General features: G+C 43.1%; 1 protein-coding gene across 1 annotated transcript; it reads left to right on the forward strand.

Annotated features, from left to right (window-relative positions):
* The first annotated feature begins 19 nt into the window (after window positions 1-19).
* On the forward strand, window positions 20-19,843 carry AAGAB (alpha and gamma adaptin binding protein). The gene is made up of 10 exons (XM_071754127.1): window positions 20-145; window positions 6,112-6,302; window positions 6,790-6,886; window positions 7,714-7,803; window positions 10,207-10,290; window positions 16,548-16,630; window positions 17,254-17,347; window positions 17,974-18,078; window positions 18,657-18,706; window positions 19,213-19,843. Exons 1-10 carry the CDS (start codon window positions 73-75, stop codon window positions 19,288-19,290), a joined length of 945 nt encoding a protein of 314 aa, XP_071610228.1. The 5' UTR covers window positions 20-72; the 3' UTR covers window positions 19,291-19,843.
* Window positions 19,844-23,157: the final 3,314 nt, after the last annotated feature.

A 23,157-nucleotide genomic window follows, 5' to 3' on the forward strand; every position in this document is an offset into this window, starting at 1 on the left:
CGCCTCCCGGCCGCTCTCCCCCCGCCCCGCAGCCGGGTGGTAGCGGCGGGTCCGGAAGCAGCGGCGGGCGCCATGGCGGCGGCGGGGCCCTTCGCGCTGGTCAGCAGCTGCGCTGCCGCCTTCCCGGCCGAGGAGCTCGTCAAACGTGAGTCCTCCTCCTCCTCTTCATCCACCTCATTCTCCTTCCTCCTTCTGTTCGTCCTGGCGGCCCGCAGAGGGGACCGGAGGGCGCAGCCGCGGAGCCCCCGGCCTGCCCGCCACTGCAGGCCTTGGCCTGGCAGCTCCTCACCTCCCTCAGGCCGGGCCCTCAGGGGGAGCTCGGAGGGGCGGCTCTTCCCTGCTCCTCACACACCGTCCCTCACACACTCACCCCCTCTCCAGCACCCCTGGGCCGCTTTTGAGGAAGGCGTCAGGGGCCTCCTTATTGCTTGAGGGAAATCAGCTGTTTAGGAGACAGCGTGGAGCCGCTTGATATTCCCCAAATCCAAGGAGCAGGAGATAGAGAACGGTTTGGGTTGGGAGGGACATTAAATCCCCCCCAGTGCCACCCCTGCCATGCTCAGGGACCCTTCCCACCCCCCCAGGTTGCTCCAAGCCCCATCCAACCTTGGACACTGCCAGGGCTGGGGCAGCCACAGCTTCTGGGGGCACCCTGGGGCTCAGCACCCTCACCCCACAGAATTTTCTCCTCCATCACAAGCAACAGGAAAAAAGGAAACCCCACGTCCTGTCATGCTTGTTGCCCACTTGCCATATCTGAGGTGTGAATAAACAATGTTTGGATGAATGAAAACAATGCTTTTTTCACTAGCAAATAAAAAAAAAAAAAAGAGGATTGGTGAGATGTAAGGTTTGGTCCTGAACACAGAGTGCAAAAATGACCTTGTTTCAACCAGGCCATGAGGGCTCCTAAAACAAGAGGGGGACTATCAGAGGAACCAAGCTGGCTCAGAAAAGTAGGGAAAGAGGAACCAAGCTGGCTCAGAAAAGTAGGGAAGAGAAAAACAAAAGCAGAGTAAATATAAACCCTTTGGTTTCATCTTTCCATTTATGAAATGGACAAGCAATCTCAGCCCCTGAGCATGGTAGAATTGCTAAAATTCCTGGTGGGTCTGAACTCTTGTTTTACTTAGCCTTGCTTTTCTGCATTAGAGCATTTCTTGTCCCAGTGCAGAAGCACAAAAAGAGGGAAAGCTAAAAAAAATATTTCCTTTCTACAATTGGCAGAATTGTAGATCAGACTTACTCTGTATGAAATACACAGGATTCCTTCTGTAGAAAGTGGTTTTCTTGGAACCCAGTTTCCTTTTTTTTATGGCCTGAAAAAGGGAACATGAGACTTAAAACTTGACAGTAGTGACAACTTGGGTAGAATTTTTAGAAATTCTAAAAATCAGGGGGATTACAGGAAGAAGCTGATAAGAGATCTTGGTGGTTTTGCACTTTGTTTTTTAGGGAACTATCAGGAAAAGTTTGATATGGATGCTAAGATGTCCAACTTAACAGCCCCAGCCCACTTTCTGGATTTGTTTTTTTCATTTCTGAGTGAGATCTTGTCTAGGAGCCTGATAAAGCTTTGGGCTGTCCCAGGGACTGTCTCCCTCCACCTCATTAAACCCCATTTTTAAACAAGTACAAGTACAAGGCCTGCAGTGAAAGGCTACTTTGTCAAAGCAGCTGGGTTGGTATTGAATTATTTAAGGGGATTCCATACCAAAGAATTAAAATTTTCAGTAAAATCCTATTCTTGGTTGTTGCTTGGTTTTGAGGAAGGTGTAGGGAGATTAGAAGGAATTATTCAAGGTTTCCTTTGTCAAATTTCACTATGAAAAAGAATCAAAAACAGTGACTAAAAAGCTTCAGAGGATTGCTGTTTTATCTGACAAAGTCTTAGAACTTGTGTTTTGTTTTGGTTTAAATGGTACTCACAGTGAAATGCCCAAGTTTCCTCTTTTCCAGTACCAAAACTGAAGTCTTCTAGATGGATCTTTGTGTCTTCTGGCAGGGCTGCTTCACAAAAGTTATTAAAATCTTCCTGAAAAGAAAGATGATCATTTGCTAAAATAAATACCAGAGGAATTTTAAGTTCCTGCTTTGTGATACCACCTCAGATCCAGAACAAACATTGTGAAACATTCAAAGACAGGACAGCTGGGGCTGGGCTGAAGGGTTTTGCTGGGTTTAAACAAAAAGCTGGTGCAGTTCTCAGAACTTTAGCTTCTACAGCATGAAAAATGCCACACCAGGTTAAAGATATTATTCAGTAAGGGGTTTGCAACCCTTTATATTGGCACCTCTGAGGCAGTTCAGTGCTTGAGGTACAATATTTATGGTAAAATGTGCTGTTAAATATTGATTAAACCAAAGCCCTTACCCATTTGGCACTGCTTTTGCTGCTCTGTTGCTGAATCTCCCTGCTACATCCTCTTTGCAGGAAAACCTATTTCATAAGCAGAAAAAAAAAAGCTGCTTAGAGTGTTCCCTTTTATGAACAAAAAGCCCAAATGTGAGCCCATTTCTTCTGCTGCCTGCCAGAAGCTTCCAGGCTAATTATAAGACTTTTTCCCAGTGTTTTCACTGGGAAATGGCTGGAGGATGAGAAGAGTATTATGGTACATTTGCTGGCTACATTTTTATTTTTTTCAAGTTTCTTTGGGGTCCCCTGAATGCTTTATTTCATTAGATACTGTGGCAAAACAAAGCTATTTAAAATGCACAGGGTAGAACTGGCTCTTAGATATATTTATCACAAATTAAAACACAAAAAAAGATGTAATTTTCAAAACTGCTAGACAACAGGTAAAAACTGGCTGTGATTTTTTTTTTCCTCTTTTTTTTTTTTCTTTTTTGACCATTTAGCACTCCCCTGCAGCATATATCCAATTTCTCTTTATTCCTTGTGTAATTTCCAGGAGTATTTTTAGGGGATGTTCCACCAGGTGGCTCTCAAGGCCCAGAATGTGAGAACTATTTGGTGTAACTCCCAACTAAGAGGACTTGGGATCACAAGGGGTGTTGTCAAAAACTGAATTTTACTGTTATATCAGATATTTAGTCTGAAAACCACAAAGAATAGTGATCAATACCTTGATCACTTCGGGTAAAAAAATGCCCTGCAAAGAGTAATAATGATTCTGGGGAATAAAAATTAATATTTAACACCCAATATAGTAAAAATGCTGAATATCAGTTGGGTATTAGAGAACAGGGAACACACAGCAAGGGGCAGGAGATTCTTTGCTTATTATTGAAGTCTTTCCTTAAATGTTCTTTTTGGTCTTCTTTCAAAAAAATATTTGCTGCTTTGCACTCACAAAATATTAAACCTCTATTATAAGAAGAGAGCAGTATTAGGTTTTATAATTTTGCCACATCTGAACCAGTGTTTTTGCCTCTTCTGAACCAGTGTTTAATTTATCTTCCTATATTCAAGCTCATGGAATTAAAAGGCAGCAAGTCAATAAAATGAGTATTTCTTTAAGAAGAGAGCTGAAATTAAGTTCTGAAAGTACCCAACAGAATTTTGTCCTGTGTATTAAAAATTATAGATACCTGTGAGTAAAGAAAAGGACAAAACTAAAGAATTTGCTGAAAAACAAACTACTGGGAGGAAAAAAAAAAAATAAAATCTTTTGATTCCACAGAAGTCTGGAAGCTCATTGAGCTGTTTGGGGACAGTCACTGCTCAGCACTGGTCTGAGCCATGAGCTCTTCTCCTGTCTGAGCTGCCATTGTGTTTTTAAGTGGTTTTCTGAGAGAAAAAGGACAAAATGAGATAAATTGGAGGATGATGATTGTCCCTGTGATCTCAGTGTAGATTTGCAGGGGTTTTGGAGGTGAATGGAGTCACTGCAGACAGGAGGTGGTGACACAAGGATGATCCTGGGGCTGGGTTAGAAATATTCTGTTTAGTCCCTGGCCTCAAATAATGCCTTGGAGAGAAAGCAGCATCTATTGCTCCAGAATTCTTTTATACAGCAACAGGGGACACTAAATTACAGGGTGTCTTAATTAGTGTTGAGGTTGTGAAAGCTACTTAAGTAAAAGAAGTGGCCAGCATTAAGAGCTGCAATATTTCTTAGAGGACCTTGAACTCTGGCTCATGTTTTTGATGTTCTTTTGTGGCATGAACTTTTCCACGCATGTTTTTAGTACTTTTTAATGGTGATGCATTTGGGGAGGGCTGTTTGCATTCCTCTCCTCCAAAAGAGCCACTTCTCCTCTCTGAAAAGGCCAAGTTAATGAAGGCAGCCCAGCAGGCCTCCCTACTTTTGTGGTCAAAGGGTGATTCAGATGGTTTTCCAGGCTCTTTGGATGGCAAACCACTGACACTTTGAATGGCTGAGGAGTTTAAAATGAAAAATGAGTAACCCACTAGAGGTAAGTTTGACAAGCCACCTCCTTTTACCACATTATTTTCTAGACATGCATCCTGTATCCAAATAAAACTAAATGGGGTTTATCCTGATGAATATTCTTTAAATTAGATATGAAACTATTCTGGCTGAACTTAGCTTTTTCATTAAAATACAGGCTGTCTGGAAAGAATTTCCTTAAATCCTTAAAACCAACATAAAATATAGCCCTGACAACTCAGTCTGACTTGTAGTGCCCATTTCTTTTGTAGTCTGGTTGTTTACTCTAAAAGCCAAAACATAATTGGTGCAAGGGACTTTTGTGGAAGAAAACTCTCCACAAGAAACCCAAACTGCATTTAGTTTCCTGCCCTGAGGAATCAGGGTGTTTCACAGCAATTCCTTACAAACCCCTCGTGCAGGCAGAGACATTTTCTGAATCCTTTCAGAAAGTTCCACCTGGCCTTTGAGTTTAGTGCTGAGCACAGGGGCAGAATCCCTTCCCTGGACCTGCTGGCCACGCTCTTCCTGAGCCAGCCCAGGATGCCATTGGCCTTCTTGGCCACCTGGGCACACTGCTGCCTCCTCTTCAGCTTCCTGGCAATCCAGACTCCCAGCTCCCTTTCTGCCACTCTCTGCCCAGCCTGGAGCTCCCCAGGGGGTTCTTGTGTTGAACCTCATCCCCTTGGGATCAGCCCAACTCTCCAGTCTGTCCAGGTCCCTCTGCAGAGCCCTCCTGCCTTCCAGCTGATCCACACTTCCCCCCAGCTTGGTGTCATCTGCAAATTTGCTGCTGATGGACTCAATCCCCTCATCTAAATCATCAATAAAGAGATTAAACAGCACTGGGCCCAACACTGATCCCTGGGGGACACCACGGCCGCCATTTTGATGCAGCCCCGTTCAGCTCCACTCTCTGGGCCCCTTCCAGCCAGTTCCTAACCCAGCACAGATGCCCCTGTCCAAGCTGTGGGCTGACAGCTTTTTCAGGAGAATCCTGTGGGAGATGGTGTCAAAGCCTTGCCTTTTCTGCTGGGCAGTTTTTGGGGTTGTTGTCACCAAAAGTGCAGGACCCAGCCCTTGGAATGTTGAACCTCATCCCCTTGGGATCAGCCCAACTCTCCAGTCTGTCCAGGTCCCTCTGCAGAGCCCTCCTGCCTTCCAGCTGATCCACACTTCCCCCCAGCTTGGTGTCATCTGCAGATTTGCTGATGAATTTGCTCCTGTCACTCCAGGAGTGCTTGGAGGTTGCTGCCAGCAGAGGAAGGGCAGTGTTTAACATGACATTATCAAAGCACTGACTTGGATTTTAATTGTTGGAACTCCTACATGGAATTTAATGGGAATGACAACTGAATTGTAGTAACTTGGTTTCTTTTCTCATTAGTTACCTTCAGGTTCTGGTCACAGTCAAACAGTTCTTTACATCTGAACTAGCATGCAAGGTTTGTTTCCACTTTAATAAAGTTTAGGTGTTCTCTACAGGCAGTGAGTTTGCCTTTAAAAGGCATTTAAAGGAAAAAGGGCTCACTTTCTGAAGAGCTTCTCTACCATATTTTATTTTAAAAGCTAGATAAGAAACTCTTGTGAAAGCTAAATAATATACTTTTCCTAAAGTTTCCAGAGTAACAAATCAAGTTTCAATTTCTAATCTTAAATACATACTGGTTTATTATGGTAATGAAAGATGCCTCTCTAGATTAATTATTTTCTTGATTCTGCTTTTGTCATCCATCTCAGTCATTTTCTTTTCCAGTTATCACAGGAAAAGATGACCTCACTGTGGGTGCAACTACAAGTGGAGGAGTGAATTTTTACCCCTGGACAATAGATAATAAATATTATTCTGCAGATATTCACCTCTGTGTGGTACCAAACACCTTTCTTGTTACTGGAGATATTGCTGAGTCTGTGCAAGCATTTGTTGTGTACTTTGACAGCACAATAGTAAGTCTCCTGCTTTATTATATTGCTTTTTCTGTATGATATAGTTGCCTTATCACAGTATAAACACAAATTATATTCTCTTCATCTAGTGCCAGCCATTCCTTTCAGGCCATTCTGTTAATTGTCAGTAGATAAATGTTAATTCTGCCTCCTACCAGTAAAAACAGTTCCCTTCCCTTTTACTGTCAGACTTCAGCTGGAAGATTCAGTGCTATCATCTCACAGAAAATTCCTCCTACTAAGCTGGCAGCAGTGAAAATAAAGCAAGAACCAGAAAGACTGAGACAAAAAAAAAAAAATATTGTAATTAAGGACCTGCTTTTCACCACAGATGGGAGTGGCTGCATCACACATTGAGCAAAGAGAGCCTGGCATATTTCCTTACTTCATTTTCTTCTAATGCTATCAATGATTTAAAACTGCTTTAAAAACTGAAGTATTAAGGAATGTATTCAAAAGAACTTCTTTTTTTTTTCCTCCCCTCTAGAAGTCTGGACTTGATAGTGTCTCTGAATGGCTTCCCCTGACAGAAGAGTGGTTACCAGAAGTCATGATCCTCGTTTGTAACAGAGTATCTGAAAATGGTAGGAAACCAGAGACAGTTCCCAACTGGCTCAGAATTATTAACCTTGCAGAGTAATTTTGTTTTCTAGTTAAATCAACACAATTGTTTCTCAAAATACCTGCACGAGGCAGGACTTGAGATTTCCTTGAGAAGAGCCCAGTTACTTCTGTGACCAGGAACACAAGTTTTAAGCTAGAAAAATAATTGGGTTAAAAAAAAAAAAAAAAAAAAAAAGTTAAAATAATCAGAATTTTACAAACTTGGGCTCCATGTATCATATTCCTAGGATGCCAGAATGCACTTATTTAGTAAAATAACTAAAAAATTAAGGTTAATGGATGTCCATGGTCCTCTCTGGTTAAGAATGAGGATGACTTGGTTGCAGAGTGGAAACAACATTCCACTTTTTTACCATTTGGACATTGAATAGATGTTTGCTTTGGTTCTAGGCAGCACAACAGCAAGCTCTAAGGTGCAGATATGTTCCAGTAACATAATTCAGATTCAAACCACCTATATTTCCCTTCAAGTAGCCACTGCAGAGCCATTTCACAGAATCACAGAATGTGTCATTCATTGGAAGGGACCTCTGAAGATCATAGAGTCCAACCCCCCAGCCAGACCAGGACCAAGACAAGGGCAGGTCACTCAAAAATGCTAAATTAAAATTTGATTTTAAGGTGTTGGAATCAAATTCAAAGTAAATGAGGGACCCCCACCAGCTACTTTTTCCCCATACAACCCAAAATAAGCAAACAATTTTGAGATAATAAAATGTAAAGATTCAACTGCTGATATTAGTCCAAGAGTGGATGTTTAATTTGCATTTTTGTTTCCCAACTTTAGGTGTTAGCAGACAAAAAGCTCAAGAATGGTGCATCAAGCATGGCTTTGAACTGGTAGAACTCAGCCCTGAGGAACTGCCTGATGAAGATGGTAGGACTGCTGCTTCTGTTGGGATTTTTCAGACTGGAAAAGCACACCAAAATATCTTCTAAACAATTGCAAGGGGTATAGCTTTATTTATGTGCTGCATGATTACAGCATGGAATGCTCCCACTTGGTGAGGCTTAGTCTCAGCTATAAAAGGTCAGGAGGAGGAGGAGGTTATTTCCTCCAAGAAATTCTGTTTGTCTCCTCCCAAATACAGCTGCTGTTTATGTAGCACCTACATAAAAATAATATCTGCTCCATTTTCTGGCACTAATCCTAGGGCTGTATTGATGGATGACAGGCATTTATATCTCACTCTGGAAATAAATCTAAAAAAAACCAACCAAGAGCCAGAGAGACACACAAGGGCTGGAAAGTTACTTAAGAAAAAAAATAAATTCTAAAACTATTGTATGTACCAGAAGAAAACAAGACATTATTCAAACAGTGACATGATGGACTGCAAAGGGCAGGTGGTTAAAAACATTTTAGTTTAGCAAGCACTGTTACACAGGAAATAAAGCAGTTTCAAAATCACTGGCTGACCATATCTTGAAAAACCCCATCAAGCAAAGTCAGAAGAGTGATGTGTGATGTTCCACTGCTGAAAAGTGACTGTGCACTTCCTGACAGCCTTATCAGCATCAGCCCCATTGCCTCATTTCTGGGGTACAAAAAAAAAAAAAAAAACCTGTTTACATCTTACCTCAACAAGACAAAAGGAGATAAGCAGCTCCATTTCCAGGCTTGAGGGGAATTAGTCACTAACATTTGCTCTTTTTCAGGTTCAGCAAGTACATAAATAATCACCAAAAATAATTTAGTCTAAAGGTCTTCTAAGCTAGAACTCAAGTTTCCCCCTCAACCCATGCCTATATTAAAATTGTATTTCAAGGAGCTAATAAACACCCTCCCCTTCCCCCATCTGTATTTTTTTTTAGCATTTTGTTAGTCAGGGGAGGGATGCACATTTTTCTGATCTGTAAAAACAAGAAAAAATGGAAGTTGGTACCCCTTAGACTCAAGTTTTCTTATGAAGTGCTTTAAAAGGAAATACTAGTATTAAATCAATTTATTTTTCTGTTGGATAATTGTTGTAAAGAACAATCTGTTTACCATTTCAACAGTCTAAGTAATGGGAATATTAATAACTCAGGATGATAATCTGCAGAGTAATAGGATCTATGTTCTTTCCTGGATTTTTAATATGGTAATTGGCTCACAGTGACTCATGCACAGGAGGAAATGTGTTCCAGTGAGTAAGATGTTTACTCCATAAACATACCCTGTGAATTACAAAAAATACAATGGACACAGTAGACAGAGTGGGCCAGGATCTGTTTAAAAATTATGACATTTCTGGCAGCTCATCACAAATTAACTGGACCTCTTGCTATGACAAGGCTGTCAGACAAGTTTTTGTGGGGTAAGGAAAAGAACTCAGTTTGGAGACTGTTGATAATGATTCTGGGACCAAACCAAAGAGCAGAGGGCAAAATATTTGATCTAAAATATTTGATCTTGATAATGACTCTGGTACCAAACCAAGGAGCAGTGTTGTAGAGGGCAAAATATTTGATCTAAAATATTTGATCTTGATAATGACTCTGGTACCAAACCAAAGAGCAGTGTTGTAGAGGGCAAAATATTTGATCTAAGGGGTCACAGGCAGCTTTAAATTTATTTTTAAAAGCTGTTTCAATCATTGCACCTGTCCCTGAGTCATCCTAAAAGAGTTGGATTTTTAAGCAATCACATTTTTGTATCCAGAAGTTTTTTTTTGGTTTGTTTATTTCCCCCATACTGCTTTGTGAGACCTGCACAAACATGGGAAGCTGACTAAACTGAGGAAATGGGAAAACTGACTTTATACAAAGTGGTGTCAGATCTATTCAGTAAATAAGTAAAGAAGTCTGAATAATGCTTTCCCTGGTCTTTCCAGTTACTCTAATTCACAGGGTTACTGGAATATTTGGAGTTGGATTCTGGGGATAGCCTGACAATGATAATTTTCATTTTTAACAAGCATCACACTTTTTAAAATGGCTGAAGTTCTTGACTTTCCAAAGGAAGGAACAGTAATTATCCATCTATTTTTATGCTGTGCAGCATTCTGAAAGATCTTGGGGTAAAAGAAGCCCACTTGGAACTTAGATATCTCTACAAAAAGCTGAGAGTTTAAAATATTTACAAGCTTAACCCAAGAAAAAAGGCACTAACAGGGATTTGTCTGAGCACCCATGAGGCCAAAGCAAGGAATTGGTGTTCTTTAACAGAAGCAGGAATTTCTATTGATGCAGGAAGTAAGATGGGGCAGGCACTCAAACACACAGCTTCTTTCTTTCAGCCACTTGATGATTTTTGGCCTCATTCTTAGGGGTGCAATGTTTTTCTCTTTTGGTTCAGATGATTTCCCTGAGTCCACCGGGGTGAAACGCATCTTACAAGCCTTGAATGCCAACGTCTGGTCCAACGTGGTGATGAAGAGTGGTATGTGACACAGCTCCCTCTGACATGGATTTAGGAGAATGCAAGGCTTAGAAGTCTTAATATTTTTAGCAAAAAAAAGTTTAAGCTGAGCAGCTGTAGTGCTATGAAGAAAAAGAGCACACTGCAGCCTTTTACACGGAACAGTAGGGTCTCAGGTGTTGCTTTCATTGTCCTTTAATCATAGAATCATAGAATCATAGAATCCTAGGGGTTGGAAGGGACCTGGAAAGATCATCTAGTCCAACCCCCCCTGCCAGAGCAGGGCCCCCTAGAGTACATCCCCTAGGAACGTGTCCAGGTGGGTTTTGAATGTCTCCAGTGAAGGAGACTCCACAACCCCCCTGGGCAGCCTGTTCCAGGGCTCTGTCACCCTTACAGTAAAAAAATTTTTTCTGATATTCAACTTGAACCTCCTATGCTCCAATTTACACCCATTACCCCTTGTCCTATCACTGGTCACCACTGAGAAAAGCCTAACTCCATCTCCCTGACACTCACCCCTTACATATTTGAAAACATTGATGAGGTCACCCCTCAGTCTCCTTTTCTCCAAACTAAGGAGACCCAGCTCCCTCAGCCTTTCCTCATAAGGGAGATGTTCCACTCCCTTAATCATCTCAGTAGCTCTGTGCTGGACTCTTTCAAGCACTTCCCTGTCCTTCTTGAACTGAGGGGCCCAGAACTGGACACAATACTCCAGGTGTGGCCTCACCAATGCAGAATAGAGGGGGAGGAGAACCTCTCTTGACCTACTAACCACACCCTTTCTAATGCACCCCAGGATGCCATTGGCCTTCTTGGCCACAAGGGCACATTGCTGGCTCATGGGCATCTTCTTGTCTACCAGGACCCCCAGGTCTCTTTCACCTCCACTGCTCTCCAGCAGCTCAGCCCCCAACCTATACTGGGACATCGTGTTGTTCTTCCCCAAATGCAAAACTCTACACTTCCCCTTGTTGAATTTCATCATGTTTCTCCCTGCCCAACTCTCCAGCCTGTCTAAGTCTCTCTGAATGGCAGCACAGCCTTCTGGTGTGTCAGCCACTCCTCCCAGCTCAGTGTCATCAGCAAACTTGCTGAGGGTACATTCTATACCCTCATCCAAGTCGTTGATGAAGATATTGAACAACACCAGTCCCGGTACCGACCCCTGAGGGACTCCACTGGTCACACACCTCCAACCAGATTCTGCCCCATTGACTACAACTCTCTGACTCCTTCCTTTCAACCAGTTCCTGATCCACCTCACTACCTGATCACCAAACCCATACTTGATCAACTTATCTACTGATAATCTACTGATAATCCTCTGAGAAACCTGAAGACAGTGAGGTTTATTCCTGTTGCTCCATCTGTTCCTGCTCTCTGTGTGCTTAAACTTCCTCTCTACCCACAAACTGAGTTAAATATTCCCCTAACTCTTCAAATTCCAATGAAAAATGAATGCCTGTTCCACCAAGCTCCAGCAGCAAATGCCTTGCCATGATCAGCTTGCTCTGGTTTAGTGAAGAAGCAGTAAGTGTTAAATCCCAAATTTGTTACAGTTTTTTGAAAAAGAAAATTTGAACCAGGGCTGAGAACAGCACCTGTGGAGATGAGATGTGGCAAAGAAGTAATTTCAGATGTCTGCTGAAGGACTTCCTTAGTGCCTTTCAAGAAGAGCAGGCTTCCCCACAGAAAAGCCCAAGTGAGGACAGGGAAGCTACAGAATTTTTTGAAAACAGTACAAAAACCAGACAAGCTCAGATGATTTAATGCAGATAAATGGTTATCAGATGGATAGAATTTTGGAAAAATCACTCTGGGATTTTACTAATTAGAAAGGAAATGCTGTGGCTAGCCCAGAGTTATTGGGAGGGTAGATACTTCCATTTACTTGAAAACCTTTGATGACCTTTTTAACACAGGAAATGAAGGGAGGTTGAACTCCTGGGGAGTGCTGGGGAGGCTTCTGCTGCAAGGTGGTTACTGGGACTCAGTAGAAATGGGATGAGAACCACTAAACCCATAATTTTTAATTTTTTTTTTTTTTTTGGTAGTGTTTCTTGTACCACATCAGAATGAGGTTAAGCTCAGTTCTAAGTTCAGGTAACCATTGTACAGAAATAGGGAGCCACTTGAGATGGTGTGAAGTTATCTCCCTGCTGCTAAAACCATTTCTGAACAGTGGATTATTTCCTGTGCTTGACAGATGCCACATTACAGAACAAACTTATGTCACATGTTCTGTTCTTCATGGGGGGAAATTCCTGTGCATCATTGATGTGTTCTGGAAAGGTCAGGCTCCTTGAAAATCCAGATTTTTCTTTCTCCACACTACAGAAACCACTCAGCATTGATGCACATGACTACAAACCCCTCAGGAAGTGAACTATATTTGGAATTTGTTGCAGCCTGGTTTGCCTTTTGCCTTCAAAGGGAAATGGTTGAGCTCATTTTACTTAAAGAAAACTTTTTATAACCTGTAAAGTGTCTTTTGTTTTCAACTTCCTCCTGATCCTGGAAACTGGCTGCCATGTAAATCAAACTTCAGCTTTCCTCCAAATGATCTACAACTGCTGGCCTTGTAGAAATGGGGCAGTTGTGCTTCATGAGAAGATTTTTCATGAAGTAGTAAGGGCTCATGATACTGCTAAGGTTACAGCATTGCCTTACTACAGCTCTCCCTCTGCCTGAGAATTTAACTTTACAGATAAAGGGCAGAAATGGCTTTTTTTTCCAAATACACACATTAAACCTGTGTTATTTTAAGGTGTTTTATCTTAAACACATTTCTTCTCAAGTTGTGAAGCAGTGGGTTGTTTTTTTTCACACACCCACTAAGAAAATTCCTGGCCTTTTAACTTCTTTCCACTGACCTTTAAATGCTTTCTTTCTCATACCAATTAATAACAACAGGTATTAAACACTGCAAAACTGACTTACAAATACTTTACACCAAGCAATACCACATGAGTTAGGAGCCAATGAAGCAGTTTGGTCTCTCCCAGAAGAAAACCAAGAAGTCTTACCTGAAATTCTCCAGAGGGCAATTCCCTTTTGTGGTTGGTGGAGACTTTTGGTCCTCCAGGCCTCAGAGCTCTCTCCAGGCTGAGAATCAGGTGGTTTTCTTCTCCTTTGTGTAAAAAAACCAGGAGTAAGTCTTCAGCTCACACCTTCCCCTCCCAAAGGGGAGGTTGTCCTCAGCTGCCCCTTCAAGAGCAGAGTTAGGAGATGGAGGAGACAAGAAGAAAAGCAATTTATTGCCCCCTGAGAGAGGCTCCTTGGCTGCTTTCCTGCTTAAATCCCTGCTCAGGGATCCCAGCTGAAGCTGCTTACATAGGGTGGGGCCAGGAATCAGCTCCTTACAAATAATGAGCCTGACTTACAGGACTTGTTTAAACTTAGTTACTTAAACAAATTATATTTTTTTCCTTTTCAACTCCCGTTTTGTGGTAATTTGGGATCCTCACATATCACAGAATCATGGAATTGGCTGGGTTGGAAGGGACCTCAGAGATCCCCAAGTCCAAGCCTTGCTCCACTCCCCCCGTGGTTCCCAGCCCATGGCACTGAGTGCCACATCCAGGCTCTTTTGAAATATCTCCAGGGATGGAGAATCCACCCCTTCCCTGGGCAGCCCATTCCAATGCCTCAGCACCCTCTCCAGAAAGAAATCCTTTCCTAATATCCAACCTAAACCTCCCCTGGCAGAGCTGATGCTCTGCCAGGGGAGGTTTAGGTTGGATATTAGGAAAAAATTCTTTAGTCTGTGCCCTCTTGTCCCACTGATATCAGCCCAACCCCCCCTGGCTCCAACCTCCTTTCAGGGAGTTGTAGAGAGTGATGAGGTCTCCCCTGAGCCTCCTCTTCTCCAGCCTCAACACCCCCAGCTCCCTCAGCCCTTCCTCCCAGGAATTCTGCTGGATCCCTTCCCAGCCTCCTTGCTCTTCTCTGGACCTGCTCCAGCACCTCAAGCTCCTTCCTGAGCTGAGGGGCCCAGAACTGGACACAGGACTCAAGCTGTGGCCTCCCCAGGGCTGAGCACAGGGGCAGAATCCCTTCCCTGGACCTGCTGGCCACGCTCTTCCTGAGCCAGCCCAGGATGCCATTGGCCTTCTTGGCCACCTGGGCACACTGCTGCCTCCTCTTCAGCTTCCTGTCTGCTAAGCACAGGCTGTGGAGGAATAGGAGATGAGGATAATGGGAAAGTTTTTGCTGGGAAATGAGCATATCTGAACCCTGAGGCTGTGCTCAGAGCTCTGCAGCTATTGATGATTTCTGTGGACTTCATCACCAGGGAGCCAGCAGCTATCACAGCACCTTGAGTGAGGGTTTTGGTTTTTTTTTTTGGCTCTGATGCTGTAGGAACACTGTGTAAGGCATCACCCACTTCCTGAATTGCACCCAGGAGCTGCAATGACTTCTCCATCCAATAAAATAAATTTATAGGAAGGCTTTTTGAAGGGTGTGCCTCCCAAGTGTTACATCTGCCACCTCCCTAACCACGAATCCAGAAAAAAAAAAAAGCTGCTTTTCAGAGAGCCCTGCTGGAGAATCCAGTTCTTTCTGACTGGGAGAGGAGTTTGTAACCAGGCTGGCTGAGGTTTTGTGTGTTTGGGGGGGTGGGGATGCAGCCCCTGCATCATTTTTCTGTACAGGACAAACTCAAATCATGGATATGAAAGCAGCACATGATGAGGTCACTTCACCCACCCCTCTGCCAATGTGGGAATGTTCTCTCTCAAGTACATTCTGGATTGCAATGTCCAATCTAGCTTCAGATGACTCAGAAATTGGCTAAATGTCCATTTCTGCAGTTTCCCAAAGGACAGCTCAGCCTGCTGAAACTCAGGGAAGCTGCTTTGCTTTGGGTTACAAGTCCCAATCTTTTAGCACTCCATTACCTGTTAATTTACCTGCTGGACACCACATGTCTTGAAGCTTTCAGCTAGAAAGGCAATTCTGGCAGCTGGGCTGGTTCACTTCTTCCCAAAACTTTGGCCAGGGATCTGTTAAATCAGCAAAATTGGGTAAAACAGAGTCAGTTGAAAGAAATACCTGCTGGGGAGTGGGAGAAGAGGGCTGGGGCAGGACATACATTGGTCTAAGTACCCAGTGAAGGCTACTAAACATGAAAAGAGGGCTTAGTAATCCTCTGAGGGAGATGTGCTTACATGTTTTCTAGAGAGCTGATGTGTTTTGTTACAGATTCCACTCCTCAAAATGAAATTTTGTGTAAAGGGCAAGTAAATTTGGACAGTGCATAAAAATTACATCACCTCAAGGTTTTGAGTCTGGAGCTTAGTCATTAGTTTAATGTTAATTTAAAACACATTTTAAAAAAAAAAAAGTAATCTTTCTTCTGGCACAAGTCATTGTTTCTTGGCTATTTGTAGGGAAAAAACCCTCAGCATTATTTCTTTTTTAGTTGACTAAAATGCTGAGATTTTCAGAAAAATCTCCTGAGTCCCTTGTGTAACTGCAAATATTTACTACTCAGTGCAAGACCAGCTGAAAACATGGCTTAGAAAAAAAAACACCTCATAATACCACCAGCTATGCATGTATTTTTATTTTTCAAGGAAAGTTTTAAAACCAATTTAATTTAAAAATACTGTACTGCATCTCTTAGCTGATTATTTAGGTTTAGGTGTGAATTCACTTTTTTTACCTTGGGTTTTAAAACCCATTGGAATACACAGCAGATGAGCAGATGTGGAAAGCCCCAGAGCACCTTTTAGTGTGAAAAAATGTTGGATTTGATGCCTGGGTCCTTCCTTGAATTCTGAATTAGCTCTTTAAAAATAGTTTTTGCCATTATTGTAGTGCTCAACCTGATCAGGCAACAGGTGGATAAGCAAAGGAACTTGTTGGATTTCCTGTATCTAACCACAAACTGTCCTGTGGACAGTGAGACCTGGTCCAGTGGATGTTAGGAACAGCAAATGCTGCTTCTGTATTTTGGAAAATCCCTTGTTTGGAATCAGAAATAATTTGCCAGGTCAAATCCCAACAGTGTCTTCAAATAGGAATTAAAAAAAGAGGTCACATCTCATCTTACACATTTTTGGCAATATTTAGCAGTAAATATTACCAATATAGCTTAATAAGCTTAAAGAATATGAAAAATATCTGCTTAAAATATATTTTCAAGTTCACTGACAGTTCTTCAGGGTGCTGCATCTCTTACCTGAAATATTCTGCATCCCATCTGATGAGTTACAGCTGGGATAATATTGCATTTTCTGTCCAACTAACAGCTGGTTTGTTTTCAGACAGGACCCAGGGCTTTGGTCTCCTCAGCACCTTAGCAGGTGCCAACTGTAGCATTGGGTCAGAAGAGAACCAAGAGAGAGAAGTAAACAGTAATTCCTATTTCTTGTTCTCTGCTCATACTGTTCCCCATGTTGCTCTTTCCCTGGGGTGGGGGTGGCTTTTTTTTTTTTCCTTCTCAAGAAATGCTTCACAGCCTGTTGGAATTCTAAGGGGAAGCATTTCTGAGGTCTGAAAAACTTTATTTTTTTCTTCCAAGTCCTCAGGGCTGGGAGCTTGCTGGTTTTCAGCAAGGACATTGCCTCAGAACTCATCATTTAACCTGGAGATATCCAGTTGTGTGCTCAGTGCTGGGTGTTGCTCACACTGTCTGTGTAAATATTTTACCCCAGACAGCCCCCTGGAGCCAAGGAAAGATGATTAAAACCTCCTTTCAATATGTGGGCTTTCATTAACATCCAGGAGCAGCACTTTATGCACAACAAAACCTATCACTTGATAACATTATTTAAAAAACCCATCATAAAAACCATTCATGTGCTCCTTGTGTACAGGGCTGCAATTTGGTACAGGTTTTGCAGGCAGTAGCAGTTTCAGATAAAGAGTTAAGTTTTTCAAGTCAAAACAAGGAGCACCTGATCTGCTCCTGCTGCTGCTTTTCAGGTCCATTATTGAATATTCTTATATCTTTTTTTTTTTTCCTGACAGCCCAATACAGCAGCAGCAGAGAGCAGAGAGTCCCATGGAGGCAGCAGAGAAGATGGAGCTAGCCCAGACAACCAGCAGATGGGCAACACTGTAGGTAAGCTGGGCAGATACCTTGGAAGAGGTCTGGGATGGTCCCAAAAAGAAGAAAATTGGGACAACTTTGGATAGAACAGAGCCCCTGCAGTGCTACCACCTAGAAATATTCAGGTCTGATTTAGGAAATTGTGTGTATTGTGTCTAGGAACATCTTTCTAAGAACAAAGCTTCAGGCTTTGCAGAGAAAAATCCTCCCAGTTTGAGCCAGGAGGAGGTGAATGAAGTGACTTTACTCAGGCCACTCCTAGGAGGTCCCAGTGTTCAACCTTAAATAATTGCACCACCCCAGGTCTTGGGGGGATCTTCTGAAGGTTGGGTGGTTCAGTTGTGCTCCCAACACACTCTTATTGCTCTTCCATTTACTCTGTGGCTCTTGCTAGACAAATCATTTTCTAATCAGCAAGAAACCTTAAATATTAAATGAACCCAAACCCACTCTTGCCATGTAATCTACCCAAATTAATCACTGCTGTTAATGACACTGGGACTTGTCCAGTAATGAAACATTCCTGTGCCTCCAAGGGAGGGGTTTGCAGATGTTAAAATCCAGTTTTTTACCAGAAAGGCTTCAATTCCTGCTGACAAACCCTTTACCTTCAGCCAGCTTGTGTGCACTTGTTCCAGATGCCATGTTGGATACAGACATTCAGGAGCTGGCCAGCCTGACCACCAGGGATGGTGACCTGGAGAACTTTGAGAGGCTCTTTTCAAAGCTGAAAGAAATGAAAGGTAAAGCACCAGGGAGAGAAACACCAAGCTCTTGCCCTCTCACCCTCAAAGGTTTGAAAGCTGGGGTGGGAGTGGAGAAAACTGCACTAATTCCTCTTCTCCTCTGTACTAATTCCTCTTCTCCTGTTCTAGACAACCTCCTGAGGTTCTCTAAAAGTTGCTGAGCATTTCACTGCTTTGCCCTTCCTCTCAGTGGTGCTCTTGAAAGAAGCAGCTAATGCTCAGCTGACTGCTGCCCCACTGCTTTTGTCCTCTTTGAACTAAACCTACACTTTCCTATAAACAAACATACAGCAAGACTTGGTTTGCTGTTTGGGGGTTTTTTTTTCACTCTACAGCTGTGTGCCAGCCTTGCAGTTTGAAGCTACAAATGGAGCTGGAAGATCAGCTTTCTGGAGATGGAAGCATCAGCTTTCTGCTGTTAGCAAATTGCAGCTGCTCTTGCTAAATAAGAATCCTTTTTTATGGTCTAAAACTGGGTTCTTGGTGGTGCCCCAGTAACACCTGCATTGGGCATTCCTCTCCCTGCTCACTCCTGAGGTTGACAACCCTAAGTAATTTTCTTTTTTTTTTTACAGATAAAGCTGCAACGTTGCCTCATGAGCAAAGAAAACTACACGCAGAGAAGGTGAGGTTTGGAAACTGGCACTGAAATGATTCAAAATGGGATTTAAATGATTCAAAATGGGATTTTTCTTTTTTAAGCTCTAGGTACTTGTAGAGTTCCTGTGTTAAGGGGAGCAAGAACAAACCACACAGTCCTAGGAGAGACTCCTGGGTACCTCCCAAGGACTGAACAACAAACCTGGGATTTTGTAGCACCAGGAAAGGCAAAAATTATGAAAGGAAGGCCTTGCTCTCACCAAGCTTCCACTTAGATCAGTGGAAAAGCCTTGATCTGAAGGAAAATTTAATCCTTAATTAGCCTTAATTAGCACAGGTTTTGTATCACTCCCTTGAATTCTGAATTATTGCCTCTGTGTTGTTGAAATGTCTTCACTTCTGCATTGTGCTTGGAAACTGTTGCTAGCTTCAGCTGCTGCTCACTTTCTGCTTTTCAGATGGTAAATGCAAAAGCTCCAGTCATTTGAGGGGAATTTTATCTCCTTTTCCCCTCTTTTTATCCATTTTTAGGTAGCCAAAGCATTCTGGATGGCAATTGGAGGTGACAGAGATGAAATCGAAGGCCTCTCCTCGGATGAAGAAAATTAAGTTCTTCTCTCACCTGCAGCAACAGAGCAATCCTAAAAAAAGTCATCCCCTGCAAGGAGTGTTTTGCAAAAAGCCCCAGTTAGCTTTAGTTGCTTCCTTGGACTGAAGGATTCTCTTGTAGCACTGTAGTAAGTAACACATTCCACACCACCTCCTGGTTAGAGGGCTTTTGACTGACTCTTCACTTACCCTCTCTCAGAGAATTTTGGAAGGCAATGCATGCAGTTAGAGGAAAGAATAATTAGTTTACATTTTTTTCAGATTAACATTTTTATTGCTTCCTCTTTTGAGTTTAAAGAAACAAGTTTACCAGCACTTATCTTTCTACATATGGCTGGGTGGCTGTGAAGTGACTACTTAATTCAAAACTCAACATTTTAAGGCTTCTTTGATGTAGCTTTTGAGCCAACTTGCTAGTTAAAACAAACCAAATTTATATGAGCCATGAAGAGAAAGTTGCTGAATTCTGCCCTGTTGTGGGATGCTCTGCCAAGGCTGCAAGGTTCATCCTGCTGAGTGCCAAAGCTATTAAAAATGGGCCTCAGGCTTTGAATTCTGTTTATGTCTGGAAGTATGTGTGGGCCTTCCCTGGAAAGTCAGGTGTTCTGTGCCACACTCCCTCAGGTTTCCATTGGAAACTACATTTGGGATTAAATGCAAGACAGATTTTTGCTGCTGTTCCAGGGGTGAAGGCCTAGCACAGACCTTCTGCTGGTGAATTCTCTCCTAAATATCTAAAAAAGAGAAAAGCTACGAGTTCAAGACCCCCCCACACTGTCACCTGGTGCATTTGTGACAGATTTATGCTCCTGGATGTTTGTTGGAAGGCACCAGAGTACAAGTCTTTGAGTCCTGCTTCATGCAGTAAAAAGCTCTTTTGTCCTTAGGTTTAGGATCTTGTCTGTATTGTGTATATATAGGGCCCTAGGAGGAGAAGAAAGGAGGCACAACCTGGTGGGGGAAAGAGAGCAGAAAAGGCAAATCATAAAATCATCAAATAATTTTGGTTGGAAAAGACCTTTCAGCTCATCCAGTCCCACTCTTACCCCAGCACTGCTGAGGCCACCACTGCCCCGTGTCCCTCAGCACCACATCTCCAGGGCTTGGAAACCCCTCTAGGGATGGGGACACCACCTGGGCCAGGCTCTGACAACCCTTTCCAGGGAGAAATTGTCCCCAAACTCCAACCTCAACCTCCCCTGGCACAACTTGAGGCCTAAAGTTCCTCTTGTCACATCCCTTAGAGAGGGAGCCCAACCCCCCCTGGCTCCAACCTCCTCTCAGGGGCTCGCAGAGAGCCAGAAGGTCTCCCCTCAGCCTCCTCACAAGTTCTCCAGACCTTTTTCCTTGTGCTCCAGCTCCCTTCCCTCCTCTGGAAGTGTCTGACAGTTTCTGCCACACTCAGCAGACTGACAGGCAACAAGCAACAGGCAGAGGTGGCCAGCAGACACCCTGACAGCTCTGACCTCCTCAAGCTCTTGTCTGGTGTACTCTAGAGGACAACAAGCATTTTCCCCAAGAGCATTATTTCCTTATCAATCTGAAAAGCTGCCACGTTAAGCAATCTCCCTGAGAAATTTTGAAATTAACTTTTCTAACGTCTGGGTTGGTTTTGGTTTGGGTTTTTTTTGGGGTTTTTTTTTTTTTTTTTTTTTTGGGTTTGTTTTTTTTTTTAAATCAATAAATTTCACGAGTCTTGAGACAGCGACTTTCCATAAATTATTTGACAGCTTTAAATTCTGTGAGCACTTTCACAGTGGTTGACATTCACTGTCTCTTCTTTAAGATTAAGGAAAACTAAAATAAGAGGCTCCTTGGAATGCTGTAAATCATTTCCTGGGTAAAAAACTGCAGCGTTTTCAACTTTTAAGAGGCAGAACTGAAGCTTTGTGAGGAGTTGGAAAAGCATTGCTTGTACAGAGACTTCACCATAATAAACCACCTACTTTTAAGAAGAAATCTTCTTTTTCTAGGGATATATTCAAGGAATTACTTCCCAGGGCCACCTCTTCCCACTGGAATGATAGAAAACAGCTGTGGGGCCTTGCTGTGACTCTGCCATCTCCTCTCATTCCCTTCTCCAGTGAGCTGTGAGAAAGAACCCAAGGTGGTTCCTTCCAAGTAGGGAACAGGTTCCCATGTTTGCTTCTTGCTGGCTGAAAACTGTTTGTCCCTTTCTAAATCTTTGTTGTGTAACAGTGATCAACAGCAAAGAGCAGAGTACACTGAAGGCAGGGAAGAACCCACTTGAATACTCCCTAAAACCAGTTCTTCAGACCTGTGATACTCACGTGGCAGCTTATTTAAATTGAATAAAATTACAGAATTTAAACTCAAACTCTTTGCTGCCTTTTTACAAGGGAGCAGCAGCTGGATTCCCACAAATGCTGCCTTATCCCAGGAAGCAGAATTTCCAGTTGGGAAGCACATTTCTCCAGCCTGCTGCCAGCAGGAGGGGGAATTTTGTATTATAGGAAATACACCCTGGAAGGAGGCCCAACTCTGGTGTAGGCTCTGATCAGAACATTTGGTTTGCCAACTTGTGACAGTTTGGAAGTTGTTTCCCTTTTACCTTGGTGTTGGTTCCCCAGTGCTGAACTGGGACAGCTCTGGATGTGCTGTGGGTGGATGTGGTGGCTTTTCCTCAGTCCAGGTGGTCATGGGAGCATCCAGAGATGCAGAAAATGAATTTTAAGGCACGATTCTGAAGGAAAACATGAGGATGCTCCAGTGGAAATGGGAAGCCTCAAGTTTCTGGCTGTTGTCTGTGCAAGAAAGCACAAAGTGATTGCAGCAGTGGTAGCAAAGGGCACCTAGAGAGGGTTCCAGCAGAAGAGAGCCTCAGACTAAGGAGAAGAAATTGTAATTACAGTGTTTCCTGGGGCACAATGATCACTGAACCTCATGAAAACACAGGATGGCAAATCCAGCTCCCAAGGCTCCAGCAGTTCATGTGTTTCCTCTTTCAATCCCAGCTCCTTGTCCCCAGGGGTCCCACAGCAGCCACGGGAGGGGCTGGTGGTGGCAAGAGAGCAACCACGAGGGACAAACCAAGAACAGATGGAGTGTGTGGCAGGCAGTGAAGAAACCAAACACCACTGGGATAGCATCTTCCTGTTGCTCCATGCTGGAGGCAGCTGCTGGCCAAGGTTTGGTGCCTTTGGGACAGATTTTCTCTCTGAAGGAACCTCCCTCCCCCAAGCCCAGGAGGCTGTTGGAAAGCCCCTTCTCCATGCAGCCAGAGAAGCTGAATCCTCTCTTTCCCCACCAGCATTCCTTGGGACAGTGGCACTTCCTAATCCCAAGGAATCAGGTACAAGTTTGTGGCCTCAGAGAAGACATTCAGCACTCAGCTACAACTCTGCAGCTACAAACACACTCAAGTTGTCTTTACCTTCAGGTTTGGTGCTTTTACTCATCCATCCTTAAACACAGCCCAAACTTGCTACAGTTTTCCTGGGCTTAAAAGGTTTTTCACTGCTTTGACTCAAGACAAACCCTCTGAGGCCACTGGTTTTGTTACCTCCATGAATCAGTCCACGTGGCTTCTGTGGCCAGGCCCTGGTTTTCTCTGTAGCCAGTTCAGTTTGCATTATTTTTTGTGGTTAAAGTAGTTGTTAGGTCCTTAAAATAAATTAAGTGTAAAATTAAACTGGCTCTCTCCAAGTATGCTGCTGTTTGGCACTGCCAACTCCCACTGAAGGGGCTGCAGAAATGCTGTGTTGAATTAATTATTAAAAGAACTCATTACTTGCATACAACAACAGTAATCTGTGTGTCAAACAGCAGTGGAATACTCCAGTAGTGCTTTGGACTCCTGGAAACTGTCCTGACCACCCCTAATTAGTAGATTATAGCAAAAAAAAA

Source organism: Heliangelus exortis, chromosome 11, assembly GCF_036169615.1.
Source record: "Heliangelus exortis chromosome 11, bHelExo1.hap1, whole genome shotgun sequence".
NCBI classification, from domain to species: domain Eukaryota; kingdom Metazoa; phylum Chordata; class Aves; order Apodiformes; family Trochilidae; genus Heliangelus; species Heliangelus exortis.